Here is a 27,301-nt window from a genome sequence, read left to right as displayed (position 1 = left end):
CTTGAGGTTGTGATGACTGATTGTGTCTGTCCCCCTCTCTCGCACACACACACACACACACACACACACACACACACACACACACACACACACACACACACACACACACACACACACACACACACACACACACACACACACACACACACACACACACACACAGCCATGCACCTGCCTTTGGTACCTATTTCAATGCACCATTCAATGGATGCATTATATTCATCATCGTACATTATTCAGATTTGAATCAGGGTCTGTCAGCTTGCTGACGATTCAGCTTCCAAATTTAATAGCTCGGACAAGAATAGCCTTGACAGCACATTGCTGTGATTCAGTGAATGTCTGTGGCACACCAAATGTAACATCATGTTTCATTTTTCTGGTACTGCCGGTGCTTTGTAGACGCTGGATAAATGCGATCACCCCTGTGACTTGTACAGTGTTTTCTCTGTCGCTAGTTAATAGCCGCGGTGGTTGTCTTAATCAGTCTGCCAGCTGTTTTCTGTAATGCGTCTTCCTCTGTGTGCACAATTGTGTCTTGTAATTGCAGGCTGTAAACACACAAAAGCAGATTCAGGGATATAGTTTAGGTCCTGAGGACTCCAGCAGCCACAGTCATGTTCATCCATGACAAACCAGTGGTTATTTTAATTCAATCATTTTAATTCACAATGAAGGGGTGCAGCACAGTGCTTGATATTATCTTTTCCTGTTTCCTTATCATGCGTGAAGTAGTTTTTGCCTCGAGCTTTAGTGCAAGACAAGATTGTTCTGTGCTGATAATTAAAGGTTGCTGAAGTTTCCTTTTCATGATTTGATGCACAGCTAATCAAGCTTAAATGTTGCATTTGAATAAGTTGTTTCATCCACAGCCACGTAGGTTCAACTGCTCATTTTGTGAGGATACAGCTGATAGAGTGCATTGTCTCACTCTGAATAAAGCTACTTTCAAATCCTTAGTTGCAAAGTTATGTGTAAAATGACCACATTCACACACCTTCGTATACTCGTTCATGCATGTACACATTATCTTAACAGAACATGTTGTTCTTTCGGCCATATTATGTTTATTCCCATGAGAACACAGAAAACAGATGACATTCCAGCAATGAAAGATGATCTTTCTCTAACGACAAACGTATCGTTTAGCAAATAGTATACATAGTAAGGTGCTAAAATGTCACAGTGAAAATAAAAACATTGAATGGACAAACACCTGTAAAAAAAACAACAGTCTAATACTAAATTAGAGAAGGGGAGCTTAAAGTATCAGGAATCTCATTTTCTTTCAACAAATGATAATTTGGTGTTAATACATCATCTGATAATATACTGTAGAAATCTCATAACTTGCATGCCTAGAAAATACCCTGTATTTCTTACTGTATTAAACTTACTCTAACAATAGGGGGGAATAAGGGTTGATTCATGCATGCAAGCTCTGTGTCCTTCAATCAAAAGTCAAAGAATATTGTAGGTCATGGCCCTCATAGGTGAAGTGTTAGCTTCCTAAATGAGAAGCCAAGGGCCTTAAAATACTGTATAACAAGCAAAAATATCCAAAGGGTGGTTTGTGTAATAGGGCCAAAGTGCAGATCGAACCAAGTGTGTGTGGACAAAAGAGACTTCAAATCATCAGGCTAAAGGTGACGTTCAGAAGAGATAATAACAAAAAAAAAGACAAGCTGTGACTTGGCCAGATATTGAACCCATGAGAGAAGATAGCAAATCTGTTCCAATCATTAGTACACTCAGGTTTTATGCAACTGAAAAAAAATATCAAGGTTGAATACCTCTTTAAACATTTAAAACAAAACAAACAGAACAACATAGAGTTTCTAGTTTTTGCCTGTGGAACATTTGAAATATTCATATGTATGGTGTATAAAAATCAAGAAAATTTCAAATAGAAGTTGAGCATAAATATTTCATATAAATATTCAAATCTACATTTGAATGTCACTTTTAACTAGGACTGACATGCATCAGCCTGAAGCGGAGGCTAGGTGGGTGGTTAGGCCAGTGTGGAGTCCCCTCGTGGGATGTTGTGCTTTATGTACCAAGAAAAGGGGTCTTGGAATTATTGTTTCAGTTGCTGCAATGAGAAGGGGAATTAAATCTTTAACCAGCCAAGATGTTTTTGTCAGTAGTATAGATAGCTTTTACCAGCATTTGCCTATTTCTTTTTGTTAATTTAAAACCTTGAAAATAAATGAATATAAAAGGAGGTACTAGCTGGCTTCTTTTGGGTCAAGACTACCATTGTGTTGGGGGCATAATCAGACACGCACAATGAGAGTACTTATGACAGCACAACCATAAGGACAGGTGTGAACAAAGAAAGCCAATCTGGATTATGGTTGCCAGTTTTGTGTTGCCTTTTTATAGAATAATTTCCTACATCTTCGCCTTGCCTACGCAGACTAGAAGCCTTATATCTTTCCTCCTAGGTGAATGGGATTTCTGACACAGAAGAACAACACAGACAGAGAAAGGAAATCATAATCTCCCACATTTAAAAAAAACAAAACATTATCAATAGCAAGGTTCCATTTGCACGCAGAAGCTGCTGTCAGACACATGAGCTGAGTTGAGACTCTGGTCGGATGAAGCTGAGTTAACACACTCTAAAATGAGAATATTGGAGTTTCCATAATAAGCCCATGGTATGCTGTCATGGCTACCAGTTCCAGCTCAAGTTTACATAATACAACTTGAGCTGCTGAGTTATAGCAGTAAGTGGTTGTTACGATTATAAAAAGACAATCTGAACCACCAACCTTTGAGTATAGATATAGATACTGTACAAGTGTGTCTGTGTATGTGTACTTACTTGTCTACAAAACCAATCTATTCTATAGATTGACACCCTAGTAGAGGAGTATTGCATGATTTGGGGGGCTGGAGACGGATGCCTGGTATCTCCAAACACTGCAATGGAACAAGCTGGCCATTGACTAAATGAAGCATTATACTGTCACATCCTCTTGTCCAGTCTTTCCTGGGTTTGTAGCTGATGTGGCCAATCAGTCAGGCAGTCCATCAGCAAGAGGCAGCTCCTCCAAAGCAGCAGCCGAGCCATTGGTTGCCCCTCTGTCGTCCCCTGAATCCTGCTCCTCCTGCTCCTCATCCTGGCTTAGTGGATCCCGTTTCGATAGGCGATTTAGGGGGTCAAAAGTATGCATTTTGGGCTCTGGGCTGAGGAGCGAAAGCTGTGGCAACAGGGGCCCGTCCCGAAGCTTAGCGGCTAGCTCCCTTGCGCTGCAGGCTGGGGTGTTGGTCTCATAGATATCGTGGAAGTTGTTGTAGTCTACCTCGTAGAAGCCCTTCTCCAGGGATAGAACCGGTGTGAAGCGGTAGCCCCACAGCACCTCTGTGTCCAGGTAGGAACTTCTGGCCTGACACGTCATCCCTGTCACAGGTATATGCATAGGCGTATGTGTCCACACACACACACACACACACACACACACACACACACACACACACACACACACACACACACACACACACACACACACACACACACACACACACACACACACACACACACACACATCATCAAAATGTAGCACGTATACAGAAGGTATGAAAAGATGCACGCATACAATCAGAGTGGACGGGTAATCAAACACACAAAGATGGAAAGAAGTGTAGGGAAAAAGAGAGAGTTAGCATTAGTTATTCATTCGTGGTTGTACAGGAACTAAACACAGTAAGGGCTTCACTGTGTTTTTTTTACAAACCTCCATCGTGTTTGTGAAAGCTACACTAATAATGTAAAAAGACAGGTTTCCTTTTCATTCTTTCTTTTCAGACGGCATGAACTGTTAAAATATGTGCCAAATTTGTACACAAATGTCAGTACTTATTTTCTTGGGTGTGTTTTTGAGTAAAAATAGCACATTTGTCAGCCCAGTCTCGCAACTGCAATTTCTTTGGATGTGGAAAGACAGAAAGGCTTAGCCTCGAGTAATGTAAACACTAAAGGCACAGCTTTACCATAAGATTTGAGTTTTTTTACTCAATCACATATGCATTTTAACACATTAAACAATGCCTTGGGAAAGTTTGTGGGTGTAACACAGGTGCGTCATTTTGAATGTAAGGTGACAAAAATCAAAGATTAATAATCGCTGAATTGCATTAAGTGTAACAGTATGCCTTGTGAAGCAGACGTTTTGGCTTGTAATGGCTGTAAAAGCATTGTCACATTGCATTTAGGTGAGCAGCGTCTTGGCATTGTGCTTGTTTGGTCATTGGCGTGGTTTACTGGAACACGCAATGGAATGGTGCCATCGTTAATGAAATTTGCGTCACCTTTGCTTTTCCTTTGGTGGTGCCAAATTTTCTGTACGCATCTAAAATTATACCGTAGCTGTGAAATTGGCCAACCTAATCAAAATGCAGTCGTTATTACTGTTATTAATAACACGTGTTTTTCCTGCAGTGACAAAATATCTGGTGTGAAATGGTTTAATACAGCTGAAAGTTAGCTGCGCAGCCAATGGCTTAGTTTGAAACAAACAGAATTAAGTACTAAAGTAACAAATAGCAAATATACAATCACACCATTAATCGCAAATAAGAAAGGCCGTTGTTACTGCAAGGTGTGAATCTAAGGTTTAGTCCAAATAATGGATGCTCTCATTAATGGTTTGCAAGCTTGGTGCTATCTTCTGTCATGTGGTTTCAACATTAGCATGAATTATGTAAAATACATGTAGTGCATACTCTCACCTATAACTTCCTACAAACTCTAAAATGCCTAACTTCCTAAGAAGATACATGACGTTTTTTGTTTTTTTTCCCTATTTTTCACTCTACTTTAACCTGATTATCGCCAGCTCACACAAGGTTTTTTATATTTACCGTAGACAATTGAACCAATAGCTAATAATCTATGTAAAGATATATCTGCATTTGAATGCTGAAGGTGGAGGCAACGGGACAAGATTTTAGTTCCAGAAGAGTTCTGGTTTCTGTTTGGAGTTTGTTTTCCTGAAACATGCAACCAAAGCCCACTCAAACGTGATTGATCAATACTACTTTGACAGTCCGTGTCGACAGCGAAGGTCACCGCATTGGCTAATAGACTGTAAACTGGCCACTTGTGAAACTGTCTGGACGTAAACGTCGTCTCTCAACTTGATTATTTGTCTCAAACTGCTAATTGGACTGTAAACAATGACCGTAGCATTGAAGAGGAAGTCTTTGCCTGGATATCTGATGGCTACACCGGAACCTCTGAAATACCGGCTGTTGCCTTCAGAGGCTAAAGTATCTTCAGACAGATAGACAACAGGTTCTGAGAACTTGCAGCTATTCCAGTTTCCACAAGGTAAACACGGCCACAATGTTATCAGCTGGCTGCCTTTCAAGTGTTGTGATATGATGCTTGATCACTTCAAACCGCAAACACCTTACTTTCGATGGATGCCTTACTCACCCAACTGTTGAGTTACATAATCTGTAAATATGAAACATCCCCACTAACATCAAGCATGTGTTCTCAAATAGATGTAGATGCCAAATTGATATGGTATCTGATGTCACGGTGAGAGGAGGGGGTGTTTGCACATTTTCTTCAGCTTTCCCTCTGGATATGAGTGGCCTAATTTCCACATTTAACTTGCAAAATGTTTGTTATTTGTGTGACTAGATCATCAAAGGCAATATTGAAATGTTCACTTTCAAGTGACAAGGGTGTCTATAGTGTCTATTAAGGTTATTGGCATATTATTTGAGGTGTTGTCTTTAAATTATTAGTAATGAAGCCAAAATACAAAAAGCTGCTTTGTGAGGATCTATAGTATTTTGTCCTATTAGCATTTAAAAGATGAAGCACCCAGTTTGATCATTTTTATGAAGGGTTTGTCACATTATGAGAGTCCAATTTCTTAAAACTTTGAGCGTCGAGACGTCCTGTGGAAGACAGACACTTCAATGAAAATACATTTTAAGGGCAGTTATTTCCTGAGGAATAAGATGGAAAGATGTGCTTGTTTAACTGACTGAACCAATGCACAAAGACAAATAAGTTCTGCCCTGCCATTTACCACACACGCATACACGGGTTAAGTTTTTGGGATACTACAGATCTATAGTTGAAACGCACTCTCCATTTTCACAAGCTGCTCCACAACCCTAAATTGGTGGTTTTTTTTTGTTGTTGTTTTTTTTTTTTTTTTTGTTACTCTTGCATCTTTTGAGAAAAATGTTTTTATTTTAATTTTTTTATACATTTGGTCTGCAGTAGTCTGCTGTGTGCGTAGGAGACGCTTGTACTGTGCTGTGTTCATGTGCTTCAACACTCGAGAGTTGGCATATGAGCAGCAGCCATTGTAATAAGTAAAGGTTACAGAATTCAGTTATATTTATTCCCGACAACCGTGTGTGCGCATGCATGACCTAAGTGCAGTCAGTTTGCTATTATTGCTGCTGTCTTCACCAGACACACAGCGACGAAGCAAAAAAACAATAAGCAAACGTCTTAACCAAGATAAAGTGAATTTGGTTGATTCTTGCATCAGAGAAGGCACAGCTGAGCGTTTCCATAGCACACAGTTTAGTGTCGCCTAAACAATCAGAGCAGCCAGAACACTTTTCTCTACAACAAAAGTACCAGCATAATCCTGCATTCACAACTTCGTAACCAACATGCATTTCTTACAAAAGGCAATTTTAACTTGTCGGACACAAGTGTATTTGTATGCCCTTATGATGGCTGCTCTATGGGTTGTGTTGTTGTGCACACTGCGGCACTGGCACACAAAATGGAAAAGGGCTCTCATTGATGTTATTAGTTCTGCCTGCGTCTTACACATGTTGACATGGCAGAATGTCAGAGCGTCACTGCAGGTGTACAGTATATGCTACCATCACATGCTGATACCATTGTCCTCATTGCCGCGGCGGCTGTTTTTCATATTCATAAAACCCCACCCAGCACCCACCTGTATACCCAGACTCTAAATTCTCCTGGAGCAAAGTTTGTGTTGTTGTTCCCCGATTACTGCAGTGCTGAACTTGGCATTTCCTTGTAAGCAGTGACAAGGTTGGTGCTTTAAAGCAGAATATTACCTGGACATAATGTGCATTCGTGTAATATTTGGGTTCTAGTGAGCTATTATTACATCTGTGCATATTCTGCAATGAAAAATGTTTCCAGACCGTTTTTTGATCATTTGTATCGACACCTAATTCATTATTGTTCATTTGCTGTGGATTACAGAGTTGTTTTTTAGTTGGCTTCCTGTCCATGCTCGCATGTCCTGTGCTGACTAAGTGAGACTTCGCATGTGATCAGGAAACTCAAATCCTTGTACTCGGATACTCGAAACAATGATGCTCTGGGCTTGTCCTGTGACTTTTTTTAAAATGTTTTATTTGTTTTGTTCTATGGACTGAAATGAAACCTGATGATAATAAACAACCATTGTACCCAGACTACATGGGCAGTCTGGGATGACACTTAGATGTGTAAACTCTTCTCAATTTGTGGCTAACAATACGCTATGGTGAACAGAACTCGTACCCTTTGCAAGCTTGAATTGTGAATTAAAATTGCTAAAGAGCAACATTTTTAGCAGCAGTAATTTTGAAATGTTATTCTCAACTTATTTATGTTAAACCTTAATATTTTCATATTAACATTGCTGTTGTTCCGTTTGAAAAGCCTGTTAGCCCTATGCATTTTGGTATCTGATCTGTGGCCAGCTCAGACATTGTATAGTTATAGTTATCCTGACTTTTCTCTTCGAACAATCCTCTGCTAGTAACTAAAGCTTACTTATGTGACCTGCTACAGGTGTCTGTTTCAGTGGAGAGTAAAAAACCTAAAGCGGCAGTGCAGACGCTCTTGTTTACACAGTAACAGTACTGATGCAAGATGCATTCCGTATTCTGAGAAATGGCAGAAAACAGACCTCATTTTATTAAAAATGGAAAAGCTTTAATCAGCCGTCTCCATTTAAGAGACACTTCAGAAAGCAACATTTGTTGTCGGCAACATGGGGCACGTTACACTGCCTCTGGCACAGCAGAGCAAGTACTGGAAACTTTAAAATAACCTGCAGCATAATCACCGTTTGTATTGAACAAAATTGTGATTAGCTAACATTATAAAACAACTTCTTCAGGATTATACTGATAAATAAAAAGCACAGATCAAATAATGTGGGAGTGCCTGTTGTTTGTGATTTCAAACAGCCCGACTCACAATTATGCTAAAAGCCACAGGCTGATTTTCAATGTAGCAAACAAGTAATGGCTAAGCAGAGAATGAAGCCATTTCAACACCCACTTATCTGTCACTTCCAAAACAAGTGACAGCATCCAACTCAGAAGGTGGTAGATATTTGGTTCAATAGTGAGCTTTTACTCACAACATTTAAAGCTTATTCAATTCATGGACATCTTCAGATGCTATTTTTGATCCGTCTTAGCTGAATTTAGTTCATGAGCTCATTACTTGCTTAATATTGGTTGATGTTTATTTCCCCCAGAAAATATATTTTCTGTTGGATCAGATAAAACATTTTTTGTGTACCAAAGCATTGCATCCATTCACAGATATATAGCTCCACTGACCGGGGTATCATCACTTTTGAAATAGTATTAGTATTAGTATAGTATAGTATTTTTGTGACCAGAAGTACTTTGAGTACTTTAGTAGTAAGCTTAAATTCCAAGAGTTTGGGGTATTGTCTTTTTTGTAACATCCTGACTTTCTTATTTGTGTCAGGTGGAAGTATTTTAATACAGCTGATGACAAAATAGTTGACAAATATTATAGCAAAGCCAGTTGAAAATGCTGTAATTTTGTTGTCTTTTAATTTACAGGCGTACACGCTGTATAATTTCTCCTTAGGTTCAGCAGAGGAAGGAGGTGAGTGGACGGTCAGATTAGTTCACTGCCTAGCGGTCAAGGACAGTGACGACATAACCCCTGGGATGCCGTGGGTTTGTGCCAGTGAAGTAAAAGGTGGTTTAAAGCCTGAGTCAAGTATCCAGCAGCATGAGCAGGAAGCATGATGACTGCTGTGGCTTTGAGGGAAGAAAGTTATGTATATATATATATATATATATATATATATATAAATAAATAAATAAATAAAATTAAATAGAGCAGAATTGTTCAGATGAATGCAAAGCCATGCCTGATTACATTTGGGAGTTTGATGGTTTGTTGTCTCCTTGAAAACTCATGAGTGTCACTAAGATTTAAAGCTCCTAATCAACCAGTGCGCCTCATTTACTATTGTAAATTATAATGATATCCAATAAATTAAATTAGTATCATGTATAATGCATTGTATTTAAAATGAGTGGATTGTAATTAGTTCTTCAGCAAAGGAGATTCAACTATAAATGCGTAGGAACATAAACAATACCGGATTCAGCCAACACCAAACAGAAAACCGATTAGAAGAGCAAATCAACAGCTAGCTGTAGGCTGTCAGGCTGTCAAGGTTATCGTAGTCCGAGCATTATAATGACGAGAAAGAGATTAATTTCATTTTTTAATCACAAAACACTAACTTTGGCACATAATCATGATCATCTGCTGTAATCTCCTTTTGAAAGTTGCTACATTTTTCCACTTTGAACTTCGACTAAAGTCTCAAGCTGGGAAACTGGAGCTTTGTGGAACTTTACAGAAACACCTGGTCATGTCTGCCTCTTAAATGTAACCAGCCTGGGGGACTTTCCAGGACTGCTCGGCCTTTACCCAAAACACAGACCAGCGGTGTGGGTAGCTACACTTCATTCATTTGGAAATAAACAATATCAAAGACAACCTTGACGTAGCAACAGTGGAAATGCGAGGTGCACCGAATGCACAGAAACATTAGCAAGGATGTTATAGCTTGGAGTCGTCTGCCTCAGTTATAGTAGCAAATACTTAATGTGTAGATTAAGATAGAATTGCAGTTGTTGAGTGCACTGAAAGGAACAATCACCAACTTCCTCAAAAACATTTGTCAGCAGTTATGAAATAAGTGAAATAAAACTCCTCATTTAAACCTGTTCTAACGCTGAACTGAAATGCATTTATATCTTTTATGTCTCACTTAGAGAGTCAATTAGTCTCTCTGTCTTTCCATCCATTACAACATTTCCAATCTGCAGCACTTACAGGTACCCCATCATTATGCAATGCGTCTTTCCATGGAAGCCTCTCCTGCCTTTCCATGCATTTATCCATCCTCCATTCCTCCCACTCAGCTCACTTCTTGCGTCCAACATTTCCTCAGTCTTTCTCTCTATCCATTTATCTATCATCCATATGTCTTCCCATCCTCTTTTTCTCCCTCCCTTTATTTTGATAATCCAACCCCCCTTCATACCTGTGGCCTCCACCATGCCCTCAAGGATAACCACAATCTCGAACTCCTCCTTCTCCATTTGCGCCAGCGACATCTCCCAGAAGGGGCTTTTCTCGTTAATCTCATGAGAGATGATGAGTGGCGACACCAAGAACAGTCGGTCGTCTCCCGTGTCAAAGCCGATGTTGATGTCAGTCTGGTTGAGCGGGATGAACTCCCCCTCCTTGGTCTGCTGTGAGCGGATCAGCTTCGCTCTGATTGATGCCTCCACAATATGAGAGTTTCTCAGGTCCCCCACCCGAAACATCAGGCACATCTTGTTATCTCGCACCGATATGACAGCCTTGTGTGAGAACATGAGGGTCTCGGCGCGGTTCTTTGGCTGAGAGATCTTGACAAACATGCAGCCTACCATCATGGCGTTAACAATGGAACCCAAGATGGCCTGTATCAAAAGCAGTATAATACCTTCGGGGCATTTTTCTGTGATTACACGATAACCGTACCCAATGGTGGTCTCCGTTTCAATGGAGAAGAGGAAAGCTGAGACAAAACTGTTGAGGTTCTCCACACAGGGGGTCCAGCCCTCCTCATCACCGTGCACCAGATCCCCACGGATGAGCGCGATCAACCACCACAGAAACCCAAAGAAAAGCCAGTTGACCACGTAGACCAATGTGAAAATGAAGAGACTAAGACGCCAGCGTAGGTCCACCAGCGTAGTGAACAAGTCACTGAGGTAACGGTAGGTCTCTTGCACGTTTCCGTGATGAACGTTGCACTTGCCGTCCTTCTGCACGTACCGCTGACGTGGCTTCTTTGCCGGGTCGGAAATCAAGTGGGTTCGCTCTGTCGAGATCTGAGCCTCCCTCAAGTGTTTGGGAAGCTTCTTCACCTATGTTGAAGAGGAGAGATAAACAGAGGGAGTGGCAAAGTAAGAAAAAGAAGGGGGTGAAAGAAACTATCAGCAATTACAATTTTGTATCCACATGGGTGCATTTCACAGTACACACACTGATTCCTTTCAGTAAATATTTTCTTTGCAGCTATGCTGAGTTTGTGCCAGAGGATGTAGGTGTTAACCTTTTTATGTGAATTTCTTTCAGCCATTGCAAAGCTGCTCTGCGCTGCTGGTGGGGAGGCAAATCAAATTAAGAGACGTTATTAAGTCATTTCTCCGTGCTGCTCGACAATGACATTGGCGCTGTCATTGTATGTATGTGTACGTACAGGGCAAAAAGGAAACCGAGAGGAAGGACACAACAAGGACACCCAGGTCTTGGTCGATGTTGGCCCTGCTCCAGCGGGGCGATCTGGCTCCACAACTGTGCCCTGCCTCCCTCCCTATCCCGTGTCCCTCCCCAAGCGCCCTAGGGGACAATGGCAGGCCCGTATAGGAACACATCCTCCACCCTTTCCCAATACACCCTGATGATATCCCTTTAAAAAAAATAAAAAGTGTTATTTGTCTGGGGAGGCCCCCTGCACTTATCTAGAAAGCGGCTTTCATACACATGCATACATGATTATAATATTGTATGTTTTAGTGCATTTAGTGTAGTGAGAAACAATGAATGCCTCGCAGTCTGGCAATGTAGTCAAGCAAGAGCAGCATAGAATTTGTTCAGTTTCTTGGCCCTCTTCTTGGACGGACACATCCATTCATGCAGACATAGTATACCACGACAATCACCAGGACAAAGTTGTAAGGCACCTTTCAGACAGCCCAAGGGCACTTTAGCAATACACTGACACCTTTCAATCTCAGTTGATAATTGAACAGCATTGTGTGGAGAAAAAACCCCCCGATCTCCCCTGTCCTTTAAGTCTCACGCTGCTAATCGGACACCTGTGATCCATTTCTCTCCAGAGCCATGCTCACATCACCGAGAAAGTTACATCCTATTGTGCTTACACTGGCTGCTCCTCGGCTCTAAGACGATCACTCTCACAGTTCAGCCGGGGAGGAACATAATCCAAGACATTACAATGCCCTCGCAGTGGCTTCCATTGTAGAGCCTGCCAAATAAAATCGGACGAGTTCGTTAACGATGGTTTCATTAAGATGTCAGGTGCTCTTTCACTGCTGCCCTGTGTATAAGCATATTCAGTCAGGTCTGCATGTACAGGATTGATCTTTCAGACATTGATTTGGACTGATCCTAGTTTAAGGAACGTTTTGACAAAGAAGAATTGAAAGACGATGCTTATTGACCTGCATTGCAATTAGTGCCTTAATGACAATGCCTTCACTAAATGTCAATGGGCTCCCTTATCACAGACCACGCTCAGGGATACTGGAACGGATATACACTCAGAGCACAGTCCAACTTTCAAACTTCCTCACTGACAGGAACAGTTAATGCGCGCAGTTGTTCTTTGAATTGTTGTTAATCACTATGACACAGCTTTTATAAACGAATGATGGCCAAAATGTGCCCATTCATTTCCACTCTTTGTGCTGTGCTAATTGAGTGATAGATGAAGCTGTCACAAGCAGTGCTGCCCAATCTTTGGCCTTTGCAGTCAGTACCGTCCCTGGGGGTGATGGGCCATAAACAAATTCATTAGCCGTCTCTGCGTGGCAGTAGCAAGTGGTGGAGGTTTTCTCTCATTGAGCCTTTGTGGTCAGGCTTGAGTAAACTGTATAAGTTCCAATCAGCTGGGGAGTCAGGACAGATAACAAGCACAACTTCACCATCCTTTATTGGAAGGGAGTGAGGTGTCTTTTCCTTATTATCTCCACTACCTGTACTTATCTCAACTTCAGAAACAGATTTTGTAACACCTTGTAAGGCTTATTTCATAGTACGCAGTGCGTATTTAATCTATAAAGTATCTGTATGGGAGATCTACTGTGCATCCAACAGTCTTTTTACCTTTCCTACTCCCACAATTTTAATTTTCTTTCACATGCACACATCTCTGTCCCCACTAAGCAGTCTCATCTCTGTGTATCTTCTCCATCTATTTTTCTTCCCTTGCTCCCTCAATGAAGCGACACCATCACACTACCTTTCTCTCTCCTTGTCTCCCTACCTATCACATCTCACAGTTGTGCAAACACTCCAACCTTCTTTCATCTTAGACACTTTCATTTTGCCAAAGTGGGTCTGCGAGCTGCTTGTGTTTAGTTACATTTATTCACATAGCTGGACTCCACCCAAGCCAGCTGAATAAGCTTCTTTTATGTGAACAATAACAAATTGATAATCTTCACACACATTTTGTATTACAACAGCTTAAATTTAGCAGCCTGTGCATACTTTCTTCTATATGCATTTCTTTACATTACATTTCTTCACGTGTGTGTGTGTGTGTGTGTGTGTGTGTGTGTGTGTGTGTGTGTGTGTGTGTGTGTGTGTGTGTGTGTGTGTGTGTGTGTGTGTGTGTGTGTGTGGGGTGGGTTGGGGGGGTTGGGGTGGGGGTGTGGGGTAACCAGGATAATCCAGTGTTTCCCCACATGTCTAGGTCAAAACCTAGTTCATGGCTTTAACTGTGTGAACTGTGTGAAACTAGAGGGGGATTTTAATTTGAAAAGTAGCCGACCTGCAGTGTAACCTTCATCTCTCACTCACTCAGTGACAGACTCTCTTATAGCTCTGCCCCCGCTGTTGCGTTACAGCCAAAAAGATTGCATATATGTTATTTACCTAATTTATGAACACCCGTTTCTTTTCAGCTCAATTTGGGTCTCTGCTCTGTTTCTGTCCTCTGATCTCTGTGTGTCACTCAGGGTGGAGCTCTGGAGGGGATATTATCTACTCGTTAATCGATCACGTTGATAGCGTTGTTCTCTCATAAGTTAAAAAAAATAAAATAAATATAAAATGCTGAAATTGATCGGCAAATATACTTTGGCAGCCATAGACACACCGGGGCCGCCCGCCCAAGTAAGTCTATGTATAGGAAGCACTGTTTGAGCCTTTTGTGAGCTACTCAGAAACGAGCTACGACGGGTCGGAGACCCCCGCTGTAGTAAATAGTGAAGTTTGGGCAAATATAGTGTCTGTGCAGTTTACCTGTGCAGGTGTGACTCCTATCTCCATGTTGTGGTCCATCAGGACTCGGGAATCTCCTGCCATCCTCAGCTGAGGCTCACCTGCAGGACATAAGAAAGAACATTCCTATTTGTAATATACATCGTGGGAATTTTCCGTATCATAATGATGTTCAATTAGTTGATCACCAACATTAAAATGAACCAATATAACAAGACAATAAAAGGTCAAAGCTAGATTGCACAGCAAATATTCAAGCCTCGTCCATTGGGCCTCTCAACCTTTCAACCCCCAGCAATCAAAATTATAATCCTGTTTGAAGTACTGTCTACGCTACCAGCATTGTGTTGATGTATAGCATAACCCACCAAGCACTTTATTTTCTACCTGTCATGTAAATTGCTTCAATTTGTCAATATGTCAATATTTGCCTGCTGCCGTAATCAGAACTCACAGAAACCCCTGAGGTCAGTTTGAACTATGAGGTTTGAAAGGTCAGATGTTTGGATTTGTACTTGTTGTAATATTGTGTCTAAATAAAGATTTTTGTCACACAGGCATGTCCAGGGCCGTAGGCGAATCCAGGAAGTTGCTATTATTGCCACGACAGCTCACTTGTAAACTCAAGGGATAGGATTGTTGGGTAAATAAAGAATTTAGTTTTGAACCCCTTTTCTTTAACTTTAACCAACATCACTTACATTTTATGCTGTAATCAGCTGATTCAACAACAGACACATAAGAAATGCGCAAACCTCCCATAAGCCTCTCTGTTCATCACCACTGTCCATGAAATAATGAGCATATTTAAGCAAATCTGAAGATAAATGGTGGCTGGGACGAGGCTACTAGTCAGCGCTCGCATAAAACATCATGAGATGTAAATGTTAGACCTAAATATTCAAATAGTGCTTCAACTGTGCTTTCATCCATTAAAAGGGGCCATAAATATCAATCCAACTTTGTTGCGTTCACTATTTATGAAACTGTTTTCAATTCAACTCTGTCACCACAGTAACAGGGGTGTCACTCAAAGAACCATTTTAACCAGACATTATTATAATTTTCACCAACATTGTGACAAAACATTTATAGCAATGATGCTTGCATGTCTCTAGGGATAACAGTGGCAGTCTCTCAGTCCAACACTTTGGTCCACACTGAAATACCACAACAACTATTATATGAAAATGCTTTACATTTTGTACAGAAATTGTGTTCAGCAGTGATAAAGGATTTCCTTTATCCCCCTAAAAGCCATTCCCATCAGCCTTAGCTGCACCTTGTTTTTTCAGCTAATCAGCACATTTTCCCATGCTAAACTAAGATGATGAACACGGCAGGCTTTGTACCTGCTTAACATCAATATGTTAGCCCTGTCATTGTGAGCATGCCGACAATAGCATTTAGCTCGGAGCACTGACCAGCCTGACAGAACAATTATCTCGTCTGTCGACTGCTAGTCTTGTTAACGAAGACTGCTCACACAGACGCACAGAACATGCCAAATGTTTACAGACAATGTGCTTTACTCGTTTTCCCAACAATAGCCGCACTTTCTCTGCCATCTGCTTGTAGCTACTCAAGCATGAATGATTTATTCATGGTTATGTTGGTATTGACAGCACCTGTTTTAAGGTTAGGGGACATTTGTGGTCGACACTGACTCCTGAGACAGAATGCGAGCTCTTGTTGTCGAAACCTAAGCATACACGAAACTGAGGTACAAAAAAGAAAGTAGTATTTCCAAGAATTGCATTTCCCTCAAAATCGCATGAGCAAAGCAAATTCGTTTTAGGCTTTTTGGACGCAGAGGGTAGCACTTGAACAACTTTGAAACCCTGGATGACCACTTAATGCATTTACAGCCCATTGTAAAAATACAACTGTATCGCTGAAGAAAATTGAAGTAATCGACTGCACATGATATTGACTTTGACTCGATGTTTGTCCCGCTGCCAGTTTATATTGTATCCAAATAAAACACAACTGTTAACATAAATTCAAAAGTTTCATTCAAATTATTTTTAGCTATTAGAGTGGGAAAAAAATAAACTAAGATCAAACAAAAGCATCATTTTAAATTCAGTATGAAAGTAAATTTTAGCATGTAAACTATAAAACATTAGCTCATTATCGGAGTTCGGAACGGCCGCAGTTTCACAATGCTAAGCAAGACCTAAGTGAGGGAGGAACTAACAACATCACATGGGAGATGACGCAGTGTCCACTGTTGGCTAATTTGCCTGTATGATGAAGCAGGCTCAGCTGCAGCGTTTTTAATGATGTCATCTTCCCAAAGAGCAGTCTCCTCATTGCCAGCTTTGCCAGTTGTTTCGATTACATGTGCCCACATGCACACACAGACACACACCTCTCTTCACGCAAACACACATGGCCGCACCATCCTCACAGTCAAAGGCAGCCGTTGCTTTCTTAATCAGGTGGAGAAAGGGAAATAAACTCCCCCTGTCACAGAAAATCCAGTTGTTTCTTTTACTTTACATTTAGTCTAATATAAAACAAGCGTACATATTATCTTTGTAGTTGTTTTTAGCTCCAGGTGATGTGCTGACAGTCCACACCATACTGTGATGTGATTTTTAAAGAGTATTGCTCTGCTTCAGAGTTGTACGCTGAAACAGGTATTTTTAAACATCTGTTATGTGAGGTCCAAAGTGACAGAAGTAGAAAGGGAACACGTTCAAGGTCTCCTGAATGATGTGGGATTTAATAACAGCCACTGCTACAGTTATAGACGGGAGTGGGGCTGTGAGTGTGTGTGTTTGTGTGTGTGTGTGTGTGTGTGTGTGTGTGTGTGTGTGTGTGTGTGTGTGTGTGTGTGTGTGTGTGTGTGTGTGTGTGTGTGTGTGTGTGTGTGTGTGTGTGTGTGTGTGTGTGTGTGGGAGGGGTGGGGGATTCAGATAAAGCTATAATTTTAGCAGCAATCTTACAACACCTTTGGCGCTTCACAAGAGGCAATTAACTTATAGAGCCCCTTAGTGTTGTGGGAAAATCAACAACTTTTAATTTACTGAAAGAAAAAGGGATACACAGGGCCTTGTTACTAACCCGGCAAAGGAACATGGGTAAATTAGTCTTGTCGCTGGTACCTGACCTGAACAACATCTGACATTTCTTTGTCATCTGTCTTTGATGTTCCTCTGTTTGATCGCTGACAAGTGAGGAGAGGGAATGCAAAAAGCGAGCGCGGAGAAGTGAGAGGATCACGTCACAAATCGGATCCACACAGGAATGTGGTGTTGACATTGATGGTCCAAAGCAAAGGGCAGAGTGACGTGACGGGCATCTGAGCAGGGGAAAAGACAGACAGACGGAGGAGCAGAGGCACGGGACACACAAAGCTTTTCAAAAAGAAGAAAAAAAAAACCTTGCTTGAATACATTTCAGGGGTTGCAAGGTCTCGCTTGCTGACTCATTTTAGGTTTTCTCATGAATTAAACATGACTCCCTAGAGATTTGTGAACTCCAGACCTGTGTGTATTTTCAGCGAGGCCGTAATTGCAGAGTCTGTTGGCAGCAGCAGTCAACAAGCCAACAAGTCTCGATGAGAGGTGTTCGAACATGGATACCAGCTGGCATGTTTTATCTCACCGCTTTAAGAGAGTAACAAGCATTTATCTTGTTACCAGGAGAGTGACAGGATGCTTTGGCTGAATTGTGTTTTGTCCTGATAACAAGAGCACTCATCTGTTGTGCCTAAAGCCAAGGGGTACTACTAACCGGGAAAGTTGCTTCCTAAGGGATATCTACACTACATATATTTCCCTTATTTGCTGACACTGCAGGCTGTAAACAATAATCTGTCCAGAGCACAGCAAAATGTGCCTTTTTTCCATTCTAGCCTGTGGCAAGTGCCATAATTTTCCCTAAGGGCTTGTATTGTACTCAATAGCACTTGCTCTGTGATTTAATTCTCTACATTTTCAGAACTTCAGAAACTTGTGTTGTCAGCTGTGTGCAGTTCTGAGAAGTGAGAGCTGCCTCGCAATTGAACCAGGAGAGGTTTTTTCTTTTATCAATACTAATCACTGCCACACCCATAAAGCAAAGCCCTTGAAACAGATGCATTACATAAATTATAATTTGTACTTTATTATGATAAGTGTAAACCGGTTTGCTTCCTTTTTATATTTCCCATTATATGGAAATAATAGATTTTGTATTGCTAGTCTGGCGAGAAACACTGTTTTCCAGATGTTTTGCAAATGCTGAGGATGCTGCTTGCTGCAGTCGGCTGTAACTTTTCGGTAATAGAAAAAAAAAAAAATAATAATTTTGAAAGATATATTTAAATGTTTTGGTATTTCGGTAACTTCTGCAAACCAGACTCTCAGCTGACAGTAGTGCTTACTGTATGTTTTCACTGTCTGACCCTGCCTCTGAGCATGACAGGGTTACAAATGGCAGTATGATGCCGCACACTCAGCAGTATGCCTTAGTTTGCAATACAAATTTAACTAGTAGCGGGCACTCATCCACAGATTTTTAAGGTCATGGCTTGCAGTTTTCCGTTGGTTCATCACATACAGTGCTGACACCAGAGAAAAAGAGAAAAATAGGAAGAAACTGAAGACGACGAAGTGAAAAACAAATGTTGCAGCAGTGTTAAGGATGATTGAAACAGCAAGCCACTACACGAGATAGATATCTAATACTACTGATAGAGTCAATCCAGCTTATCTGATGTCTCCATGGCCATGGAAGCTTAAGAACTTTCTATTTCCTTGTTTCCCTGCCCTCCGTCACTCCTCCCCTTGAGTCGTGGTCACTGGACCTGTCATGATTATGTCCCAGGCTAAGATTGGCCCATAAAATAACATGGCTTCATCCCTATCTCTGCTCACTTATGACACTTTGAGGTTGGGTGGGTCAAATGACTAAAAACGTCCTGAGCTAGTTTGGCTCCAGGCCCAGCAAAGACACACACCCGCAAACACGCACGCACGCACGCACACTCAGATCCACACACAAACTTCCCATGCCTACCATTTTCCCATTATGCCCGATAGTGAGCTGAGTGTATCCAGTTGTGTTCTTCTCATGAGTGACCTTCTCTGGAGTGACACTGCTGCACCGAGACGTTCGGCTCACACTGGAGAAACAATTTCCCTAATGACATGTCCATCTCTCTCTCTCTCTCTCTCTCTCTCTCTCTCTCTCTCCCTCTCATATACACACTCAAATACTGTCCTCTCTCCATTACAGCACATCCTTGGAAAAAACTTACAGTTGTTCAAGCCACGAGTTGTTCGTGCACATTTTAGGACCTCGATCCTCCACTGAGAGGAATAAGTTCTAACAAAAGTGGTAGCCATGATTTCACATTGCTCCTGAAGTGGGAGTGGATGGGATTAAAACCCAACACCTTACCAGTGCCAAATAGCACCCTCTTCAAATATGAGCATGAGAGATGTGATGGGAGAGAGATGTGAGATGTGCGAGGTTGTGTGGGTGGACATGCTCTCCAACACCGCGTTTCTTCTTCCGCACAAACTAATCTGGTGATTGTTTATATATTAGATCCCCAAGCATCCAACTTAATCCCACTATATAGTGCATGTGGTTCATTAATCTTCTGCGTCAGCTCGCTGCAGAGGACAGGAGAGCGCAGGGTGGGTGGAGGTGGTGGGTTGGGGCGTGGGGGGTGGAGGGTGTAGGGGTGCATGGCAGTGCATGGCAAATGCTGGTGGAGCCAAAGGTCAAATGATCTTCATTGGAATTCCTGACATGCTTCGCTGTGTACCCGTGCTTGTCCCTTTGAGGATCCTCCTTCTCTATAGTCAGCACATACCAAATCGGAATGAAATGAGATTATGACCCGCCAGTTTGCATGTTAAAAATCCTCAGACCAAGTGTGTTTGGCAGAGCAGCCGAGGAACGCACCCTCTGCCCGGTGCATTCACGGCCGAGGTGTCCTTCAGTGATAAGCTTAAGCTTCTGTTGCTGCCAGCAGATGACATGGTGTGAATGAGTCCTATCTGTATGAATGTGAAGTTAGTTGGTGTTGAAGGAAAAGACGCAGCAATCCCTTAATCAGAAAACAGTCTTTCAAGAAACATGTCACTCCACGGGCCTTATTAACCGTATAGTATTTCGTGTCTCCATCTGTGCTAATGAATTGCAAATGTGTGTGAATGTACTTCCCCCGGGTGATAAATGCTCACTTTCCAAAGATGTAAAGCCTGGAAAAAAAAAAAAAAAATCCATCCACATGTGGTGGAGACTTGATGTGTTTGCATCTGATGTCTTAATGATACTGCAGTGAATTTGCCATTTTATTGTATGTGCAGCTAAATTGGCACATTTACAGTGATATGGGTTAACGTGCATTGTCCCTGGAAAAAATAAACAAATATACATAATACAAATACTTTTATCAGTGTGGCGCTGCCATTGTGTCTCCACATCAATCATTAAGTCATTTTCTTAGGCAAAATTAAAGTGACTGTATGTAGTGTTTTGGTTTATGAAGAAACTAAACCCAATGACACTACGCCCCGTCCACCGATAATGGAAACCTGACTGCACAGGCCTGTCAACCAAACAGATACACCCCCAAAAACATGGCTTTTTGAGGCCTATTTTCTAGTTAATGAAAGGATTATTTTTTTAAATTTTTTTTTAGATTGAACACCAGAAAACTACATCAGTAAATTCTCATGATAACTTGTGTGTGAGGTGCTTAGGGGACAACAACTGAAAACAACCTGCGTTCTTGTATGAAAGGTGCTATACAAATAAATAATAAATCAATTAAAATATGTTTATTGTTATTAGACTCACCCCCTCTAAATTGGCTAAAAATCCTTTGTACTGTAATGTTTGATTTCAATTTATTTCTCATACAGTTGAATTCATTTGTTTGAAAAAAAAAAAAAAAAAAAAAAAAGATTGTTCAGGAACCGATATCGAAGTTGAGGAATTGGTACCAAAAATCTTTGAACAATACCCAACCCTAGAGGTGAGGTATTTACAAATGCATGCACTATTTAAATGCATGGCACCTTTTAATACAATATTCTCATCATCATGTGATTTGGTTTAGCTGGCCTGACCAGAATGCTTATCAGTCAGACATGAGACATCATCACATCTCCTCCATATTCTGCAATGCTTAACAAAGGAGTCCTCGTGAACAGTAGAAGGGATCCTTCATTATAAAAATAACTCCAGATAAAAGCTGTTTTAACCCTTCTGGCTAAGCTTGGAGCAAGAGACAGCGTAAAACTTCCATTTTCTGCCACATAACCTGCGCACCAGTGTTGCTGATGAGCTCACTGACAGATGCGAAGAGCTAGGTGACCTCATGCAGGAAGCCAATTTTACTTATTTGATAGAATTATGGATACAGAAGCCAGCTGCAAGAAACCCTGAAAACAGCACATTCTGTCCTTATCTCTCATCCATGATGGGAGGCCCTGGATGTATGTGGAAGTGCCCATGTTGTGCGTCTGTAGGTGTGCTGGACAAACAAGACAGCCAGAGAACAAAGAGGGGTTCCCTGAAGCACTCAGAGGGTGAAGGTTTGTTTGTGCTGCATGCAGGCAGAAGCAGCAGCTCCATGTACTGTATCAACTTTATGTGTGACAGAACTTTAGGTGGAAAAACAGGCATTGTGAAGTTGCAGCAGAAACAGAGAGTGGGCCATCCCATAAATCTGGTACCCAAGCAACGTAGGTGACAGTTGAAAACACAGTAGACACGCACCAATTTGCATCGGCTACAGATTTATGAGGGAATAAACAGAAAAATGTTCCTTGGGGGAAGATGAGAAGAAAATGTTATACTGCTTATCTGTTCCACGCAAATACCACGAGATTGGATTGTATTCATATGCAGCTCATGAAGTGCTCTGACTTTTGAATTATATGCAGAGTTACTCTTGAAGTGCACAGACTAGAACTGAAGGAGAACATATAGATGACAACTAATTTAGAAAAGCTGCATAATTAAAGGATCTGCATGTAGGTCTATCAGCAGCCCTACAAGAAAAAATGGTGCAGTACTCTGACGTGCACACATATTTTCCAGGGGACTAAATTTATTTAAAAAAAGAAAAAGAAAAAAAAAATCTTCACGCCTTACTAAGCTTTTGACACAAATTCACTGCTGCAGTATTAGAGAATGTGGATCTGCTCGAAGAACGGAGCTTTCCCCACATCCCTTCGAGACACGCAGTCTTGACTAACTAAACGGATCCAATTAATTATTCACAGTGTCTTCTCTTTTGAGAGTCTCCTCAGATCCCGCTGAGCATCACATGTGCCCTTTGCCCTCTTTTGTCCTCTTGCTAGGGATATCAGGGTGAGCACGACAGCTTAGCGGGAAGGGAGCGAGGTACACATGCCAGGAGCTCCAATGATAGCGTTGATAATAAGGTCAAAAGGCCATCTATCAAAAGGCGTTACATCCTAGCAGCTCACACTTTTCTCACCTATGCACTTTTCAAACAGCCAATCACGGTTCAGCCAGCTGTGAGCAGGGTCAGGGTCAATTACTGTGATAAAAGTAGCAGGCAGTGTGGCAAATAGGCAGGTTTTTGTCACAAAGCCTGTAGCAAGAAGTCAGTCTGTCTTACTGGCCTTTTCTTTTGCTCCATTTGAGCGTGAGGATGTGTGATGTGTAAAAATGGGCTTAATGACGAGAGCAGAGATGGCTTCCTCCTCCTCGTGCCCAAGAGCAGATATTTAAAAAAAATAAAAAATAATAATAATAAAAAAAAACCGATGATCGAGTCCACACGTCGCTTCGACACTGCCCGATGAGACAATACCGGGATGGACAGGAGCTGTGGGACAACTGCGCTCGATTAATGTGACTGCTGCGTCATCATCAAAGTTTTACAGCAACAACTCCTCGAGACGTGCGTCCTGCGGAGTGCACCGAACTGGAGTAACAGCGAGAGGAGAAAACTGTGGTGTACATCAGACAATTTAAAGCAAGCAGCCCTAATCCTCAGGCCAGAGAAGAGTGTGTTTCAAGGGAATCAATATAAATGATTTTTCTCTCAATGCTTTTCGGTGTAGTCTACAATATGCATGAAAACAGCGCCAACAGCTATCGCTTCATCTCCAGCTTTTATTGGGGGTATGAAAACATGTTTGGAACCGAAACACGCCGCGGTGTGTGTCGGTAGTACGAGACTTCCTCCTCCGGGCACACAGTCACATTGCTCTTAACACACACAGATGCACATTGCTGCGCTTGTAAAAAAAAAAACTCGTGCATCGCACTGACAGAACTACAGCACGGCGCCCGAGGAGGCACATACAGCGGGAGTGTTGACGGGCTTCTCTCTGCTTGCGTCAGAGAAATTCATTGCCTTTTTGATTACCCTGCCCCCGCCGTGAGGGCAAAAGTGACGCATGGTGATGATCTATATATCTCTGCAGCGACATAAGATGAAGCGGGCAAGATGTGGTGATAAAGGTTGATGGAGGAGGGTAATCTGTCCACTTTTTCCATCAACACTTTCCCTTTTCCGGCTCTCTTGCTCTTGAAGTCTCTTTGCGTTATCTCACATCTTCTCTCGCTCTCTGTCATCGTGTCTCTCGTTCTAGATCTCCGACTCTCATAGTTTTCGATCTCTCTGCAAGTAATGCACACTTTCTATCTGGCAAGCCACTCCACATGGGATTTCTGACTCCGCAATGAAACACATAACGCAATCACAGCATGCAGTGCCATCCACAGTCAAATTGAGAGGAGGCAGCCCGGATGTGGTGCCACGGTCGTATCATGCATCAGCGGCTTTAAAAAACCTCCCCTCTCCTCCTTTTGCCATCCTCTCTCTCCAGCTCTTCCTCAATTGTTTTTTTTTTTTTTTTCTTCCCCCTCCGCTGGCCGTGCACAAGGCTTACCTTCAGGTCTCTGCAGGAGTAGCTGGCGGGCTCCCTTCGAGGCATTTCACAGCTGCTCTTCTCCCCAGGACTGCGCACTCCTTTTCCTGGCTTTGTTCAATCAACAACAGCCTTCCTGCTTCCCTCCTGCCATCCAGTTCCCTTTCTGCTCTTCACCGCGCTCTATCTACTCCTGTGTGAGAGGGGGGTCTGTTTGTGCATGTGTGTGAGGGAAAGAGAGAGAGACAGAGAGAAAGAGAGAGCGCGAAAGAGAGAGAGAGAGAGAGAGAGAGGCAGTGTGGATGCGAGGAGCGATGGAAAGGATGTTAATATGCCTGTTCTCTCGAACGTTCCTGTTTTCTCACTTCCATGCAGAGATTGGACCTCTTGTCTCTCGTGATTTTTCTTGCACCAGAGTGTGTCTTTATGCTTCCTTCCACAGAGCGTGTGTGTGTGTGTGTGTGTGTGTGTGTGTGTGTGTGTGTGTGTGTGTGTGTGTGTGTGTGTGTGTGTGTGTGTGTGTGTGTGTGTGTGTGTGTGTAGGTGTGTATAAATATATATATATGTGAATATGTGTGTATACGCATCCCATTGTTTTCTTTTTTCTCTGCTGCATGCCACAGAGAAATATGCTCAGATAAGTCAAGTACAGTAAGAGGTAGGCAAGGAGAGATGTGTGTGTTGTGGCTGCAGGCTTGGAAAGAACAATGGTGAAGAGGAGTGTGATGTAATCAATTGCTCTAAAACTGCAGTTGAAGGATAGCCCCGAGGATTTAAGAGAGATATAACGTGGGAGAAGAGTAAAGAGGCTTTGTAGGAAAAAAAACAACAACAAAAAAACATCCGAAACAAGACAAAGAAAGAGCAGAAGGGGAAGAAAGTCACAAAGACGTACAAGAGAAGAGTGAAAAGTTGAGTTCACCTTCGAATCAGGCCTGGTGTCAATTTCCCGAAATATCTTCCAGCGTGGCAACGTTACAGTCATATCGGCCGAGTGTGATCGTAAGGCAACGTTCAAATAGACAATACATTTCTATATCTTATCAGCAGGGAGTCTGCTTGGTTTTATTCCGCATCTTTTAAGTTCAATTGCGTTGTGTGTGCATAAAACAGGATACACAGCAGACAGAGACAGATAGATGGACAGTTGACGTTGAGACGTTATTAGCATGGCATGGAGAAAATTGAATGTAGACTCGACACAACAGAGGAGGAGTAATGAGAATGAGAGCAAAGAGAGTCAGAGAGAGAGATAGGGAGATGATGATAAGTGGGGGAGGAGCAGCAGAAGCAGCTATTACCAGAAAGGCTCCTCATGTACATCCTGCATTGAATTTGGGAGGAGATTTATGACTCTGCAGGCCCTGTTTTGTTCCTGCATGTCGTTCCCCCCCCACTCCCTTCTCCAAACACCCCTCACCCCCCGCTGAGTCGCAGGAGCACAGTGAGCGAGATTGGCTGGAATATACTTCTTCTTTTTCCCAGCCTCCGTCAGCCAAGGGGAGGCTGATGACAGCAGATTATGGAACATCAAGGAGTGAGGCTGCAATAATGAGAAGCTTGGGATTTGGCTGTGGGGATGGGAGTTTGGGAGCCACGCTCACTCCGACTCCCGAGGTGTAGCAGGGGCTAATCTCAGCAGTGATCATGGCAGTGTTGGCGAGCTTAATTGTAAACAAACAAAAAAAAGAACCCTGCATGGATCCTGTGTATGGATCAGCCCCGCGTGGCTCCAAGTTGTTCAGATCTGGGGCATGTGTAATTATTTCCCCTCCTGAGGTTACACCATTATTGATCCAAGCCAAGCCCCCCGCCCACACACACACACACACACACACACACACACACACACACACACACACACACACACACACACACACACACACACACACACACACACACACACACACACACACACACACACACCCCTTACACATTATTGCCTTTGCCGTTCATCCTGTGGAGAAATCCATTCACTTTAAGGTGGACACCTCACATTCATCCCGTCATACATTAATAAAGATTCCCGGCACATTTATTATGACAAGTGCTCGGAGGAAACCTGTGTATGCTGTTGAGATATTTACATAATGTCACAGGGGTGCAGGTACCAACATAATAGTCTCTTCGTTGGCCCATTAATAGATGATCCATTAGAAGTATCAAACTGGATTATCCTGCTGCAGCGAACTGCAGGGTGAGGACACCTAATAGTGAAGTGTTATGTATGTTCGGAGTCTGATTTAATATTCATCAATGCAGACATTTCCATATGAAATAAACTAAGTGGTATCTCCTATGTTCACTGCGACTATGTGCTATTCTCAGTCGTCTTCGCTACTGGCTCAAAGATAAATATGCACCACCTGCACTGTGTAAACTGGGATTTAAATCTTTAAGAAATAGTCGAGATTGCAAAAGGGAAAATACATGACGTACAAATAATTGGGTTGCCCATTCTTCTGCGACGGGATGACAGCATCAGGGGTCAGCAAAATGCCACAGCAGCCCACCGTAGAATCATGTCATACCATCGAGTGAAGACATATTCATTTCAGAGGTTGTAAGTGAGGGAGGAGGAATTAGTTATTTGTTGGATGGAGTGAAGAGGTGAGAGGGAAGTGTCATTTTTCTTAATCCCCTCTCTGCTCCCTTGGCTCTAGTATTCTTTCTCCTCCAGCAAAACCAACATCCTCACTTTCCCACCGACTCCCCCGTTCGGCTCCTCTCACCTCCTCCCAGGCTTCATTAGCTCTGATTGATCCTCTTGTCAGAGCTTATGGCACAGCGATGAACTGCATTGTTACTATCATCCTGGAACAAACAGGAACAGTAGTGAAAATCAAGAGGACAGCCACAATAAACATCTATACAAGGGCATGCTGAGGAAAGTTGAGTGTTGTGATATTCCTTCAGAAAATGATCATGAACGTCTCCCGCTCCTGTCCTCAGCACTGAATGCTTTAGCTGAAGTTTGAAACCGCTCTTTTATACTACTCGAATCTCCTAAAATATTGAACTGTTTTACCAAGTATAAATTTTGTCCTTACAGAAAGAGCAGAGCTGCATCTAATAGTATAGAAAACTAGTGAATGCATGAAGAGGC

At 42.1% G+C, this 27,301-nt stretch overlaps 1 protein-coding gene across 1 annotated transcript; it reads right to left on the bottom strand.

Moving 5' to 3' along the window:
• Window positions 1-1,044: 1,044 nt before the first annotated feature.
• Window positions 1,045-24,527, bottom strand: kcnj5 (potassium inwardly rectifying channel subfamily J member 5). Its single transcript, XM_069716549.1, has 4 exons — window positions 24,217-24,527; window positions 14,354-14,433; window positions 10,353-11,226; window positions 1,045-3,412 (listed from the first exon to the last, which is right to left on the bottom strand). The coding sequence occupies exons 2-4, from the start codon at window positions 14,414-14,416 to the stop codon at window positions 3,027-3,029; spliced, it is 1,323 nt and encodes a 440-aa protein (XP_069572650.1). The 5' UTR covers window positions 14,417-14,433; window positions 24,217-24,527; the 3' UTR covers window positions 1,045-3,026.
• Between the last annotated feature and the right edge of the window lie 2,774 nt (window positions 24,528-27,301).

The sequence above is a fragment of the Brachyistius frenatus genome, unplaced genomic scaffold (assembly GCF_029030835.1).
Source record: "Brachyistius frenatus isolate BFR_SWC_R1_liver_20210118 unplaced genomic scaffold, ASM2903083v1 Contig_1, whole genome shotgun sequence".
NCBI lineage: Eukaryota > Metazoa > Chordata > Actinopteri > Embiotocidae > Brachyistius > Brachyistius frenatus.
This window is presented reverse-complemented; position numbering and strand designations above follow the sequence as displayed.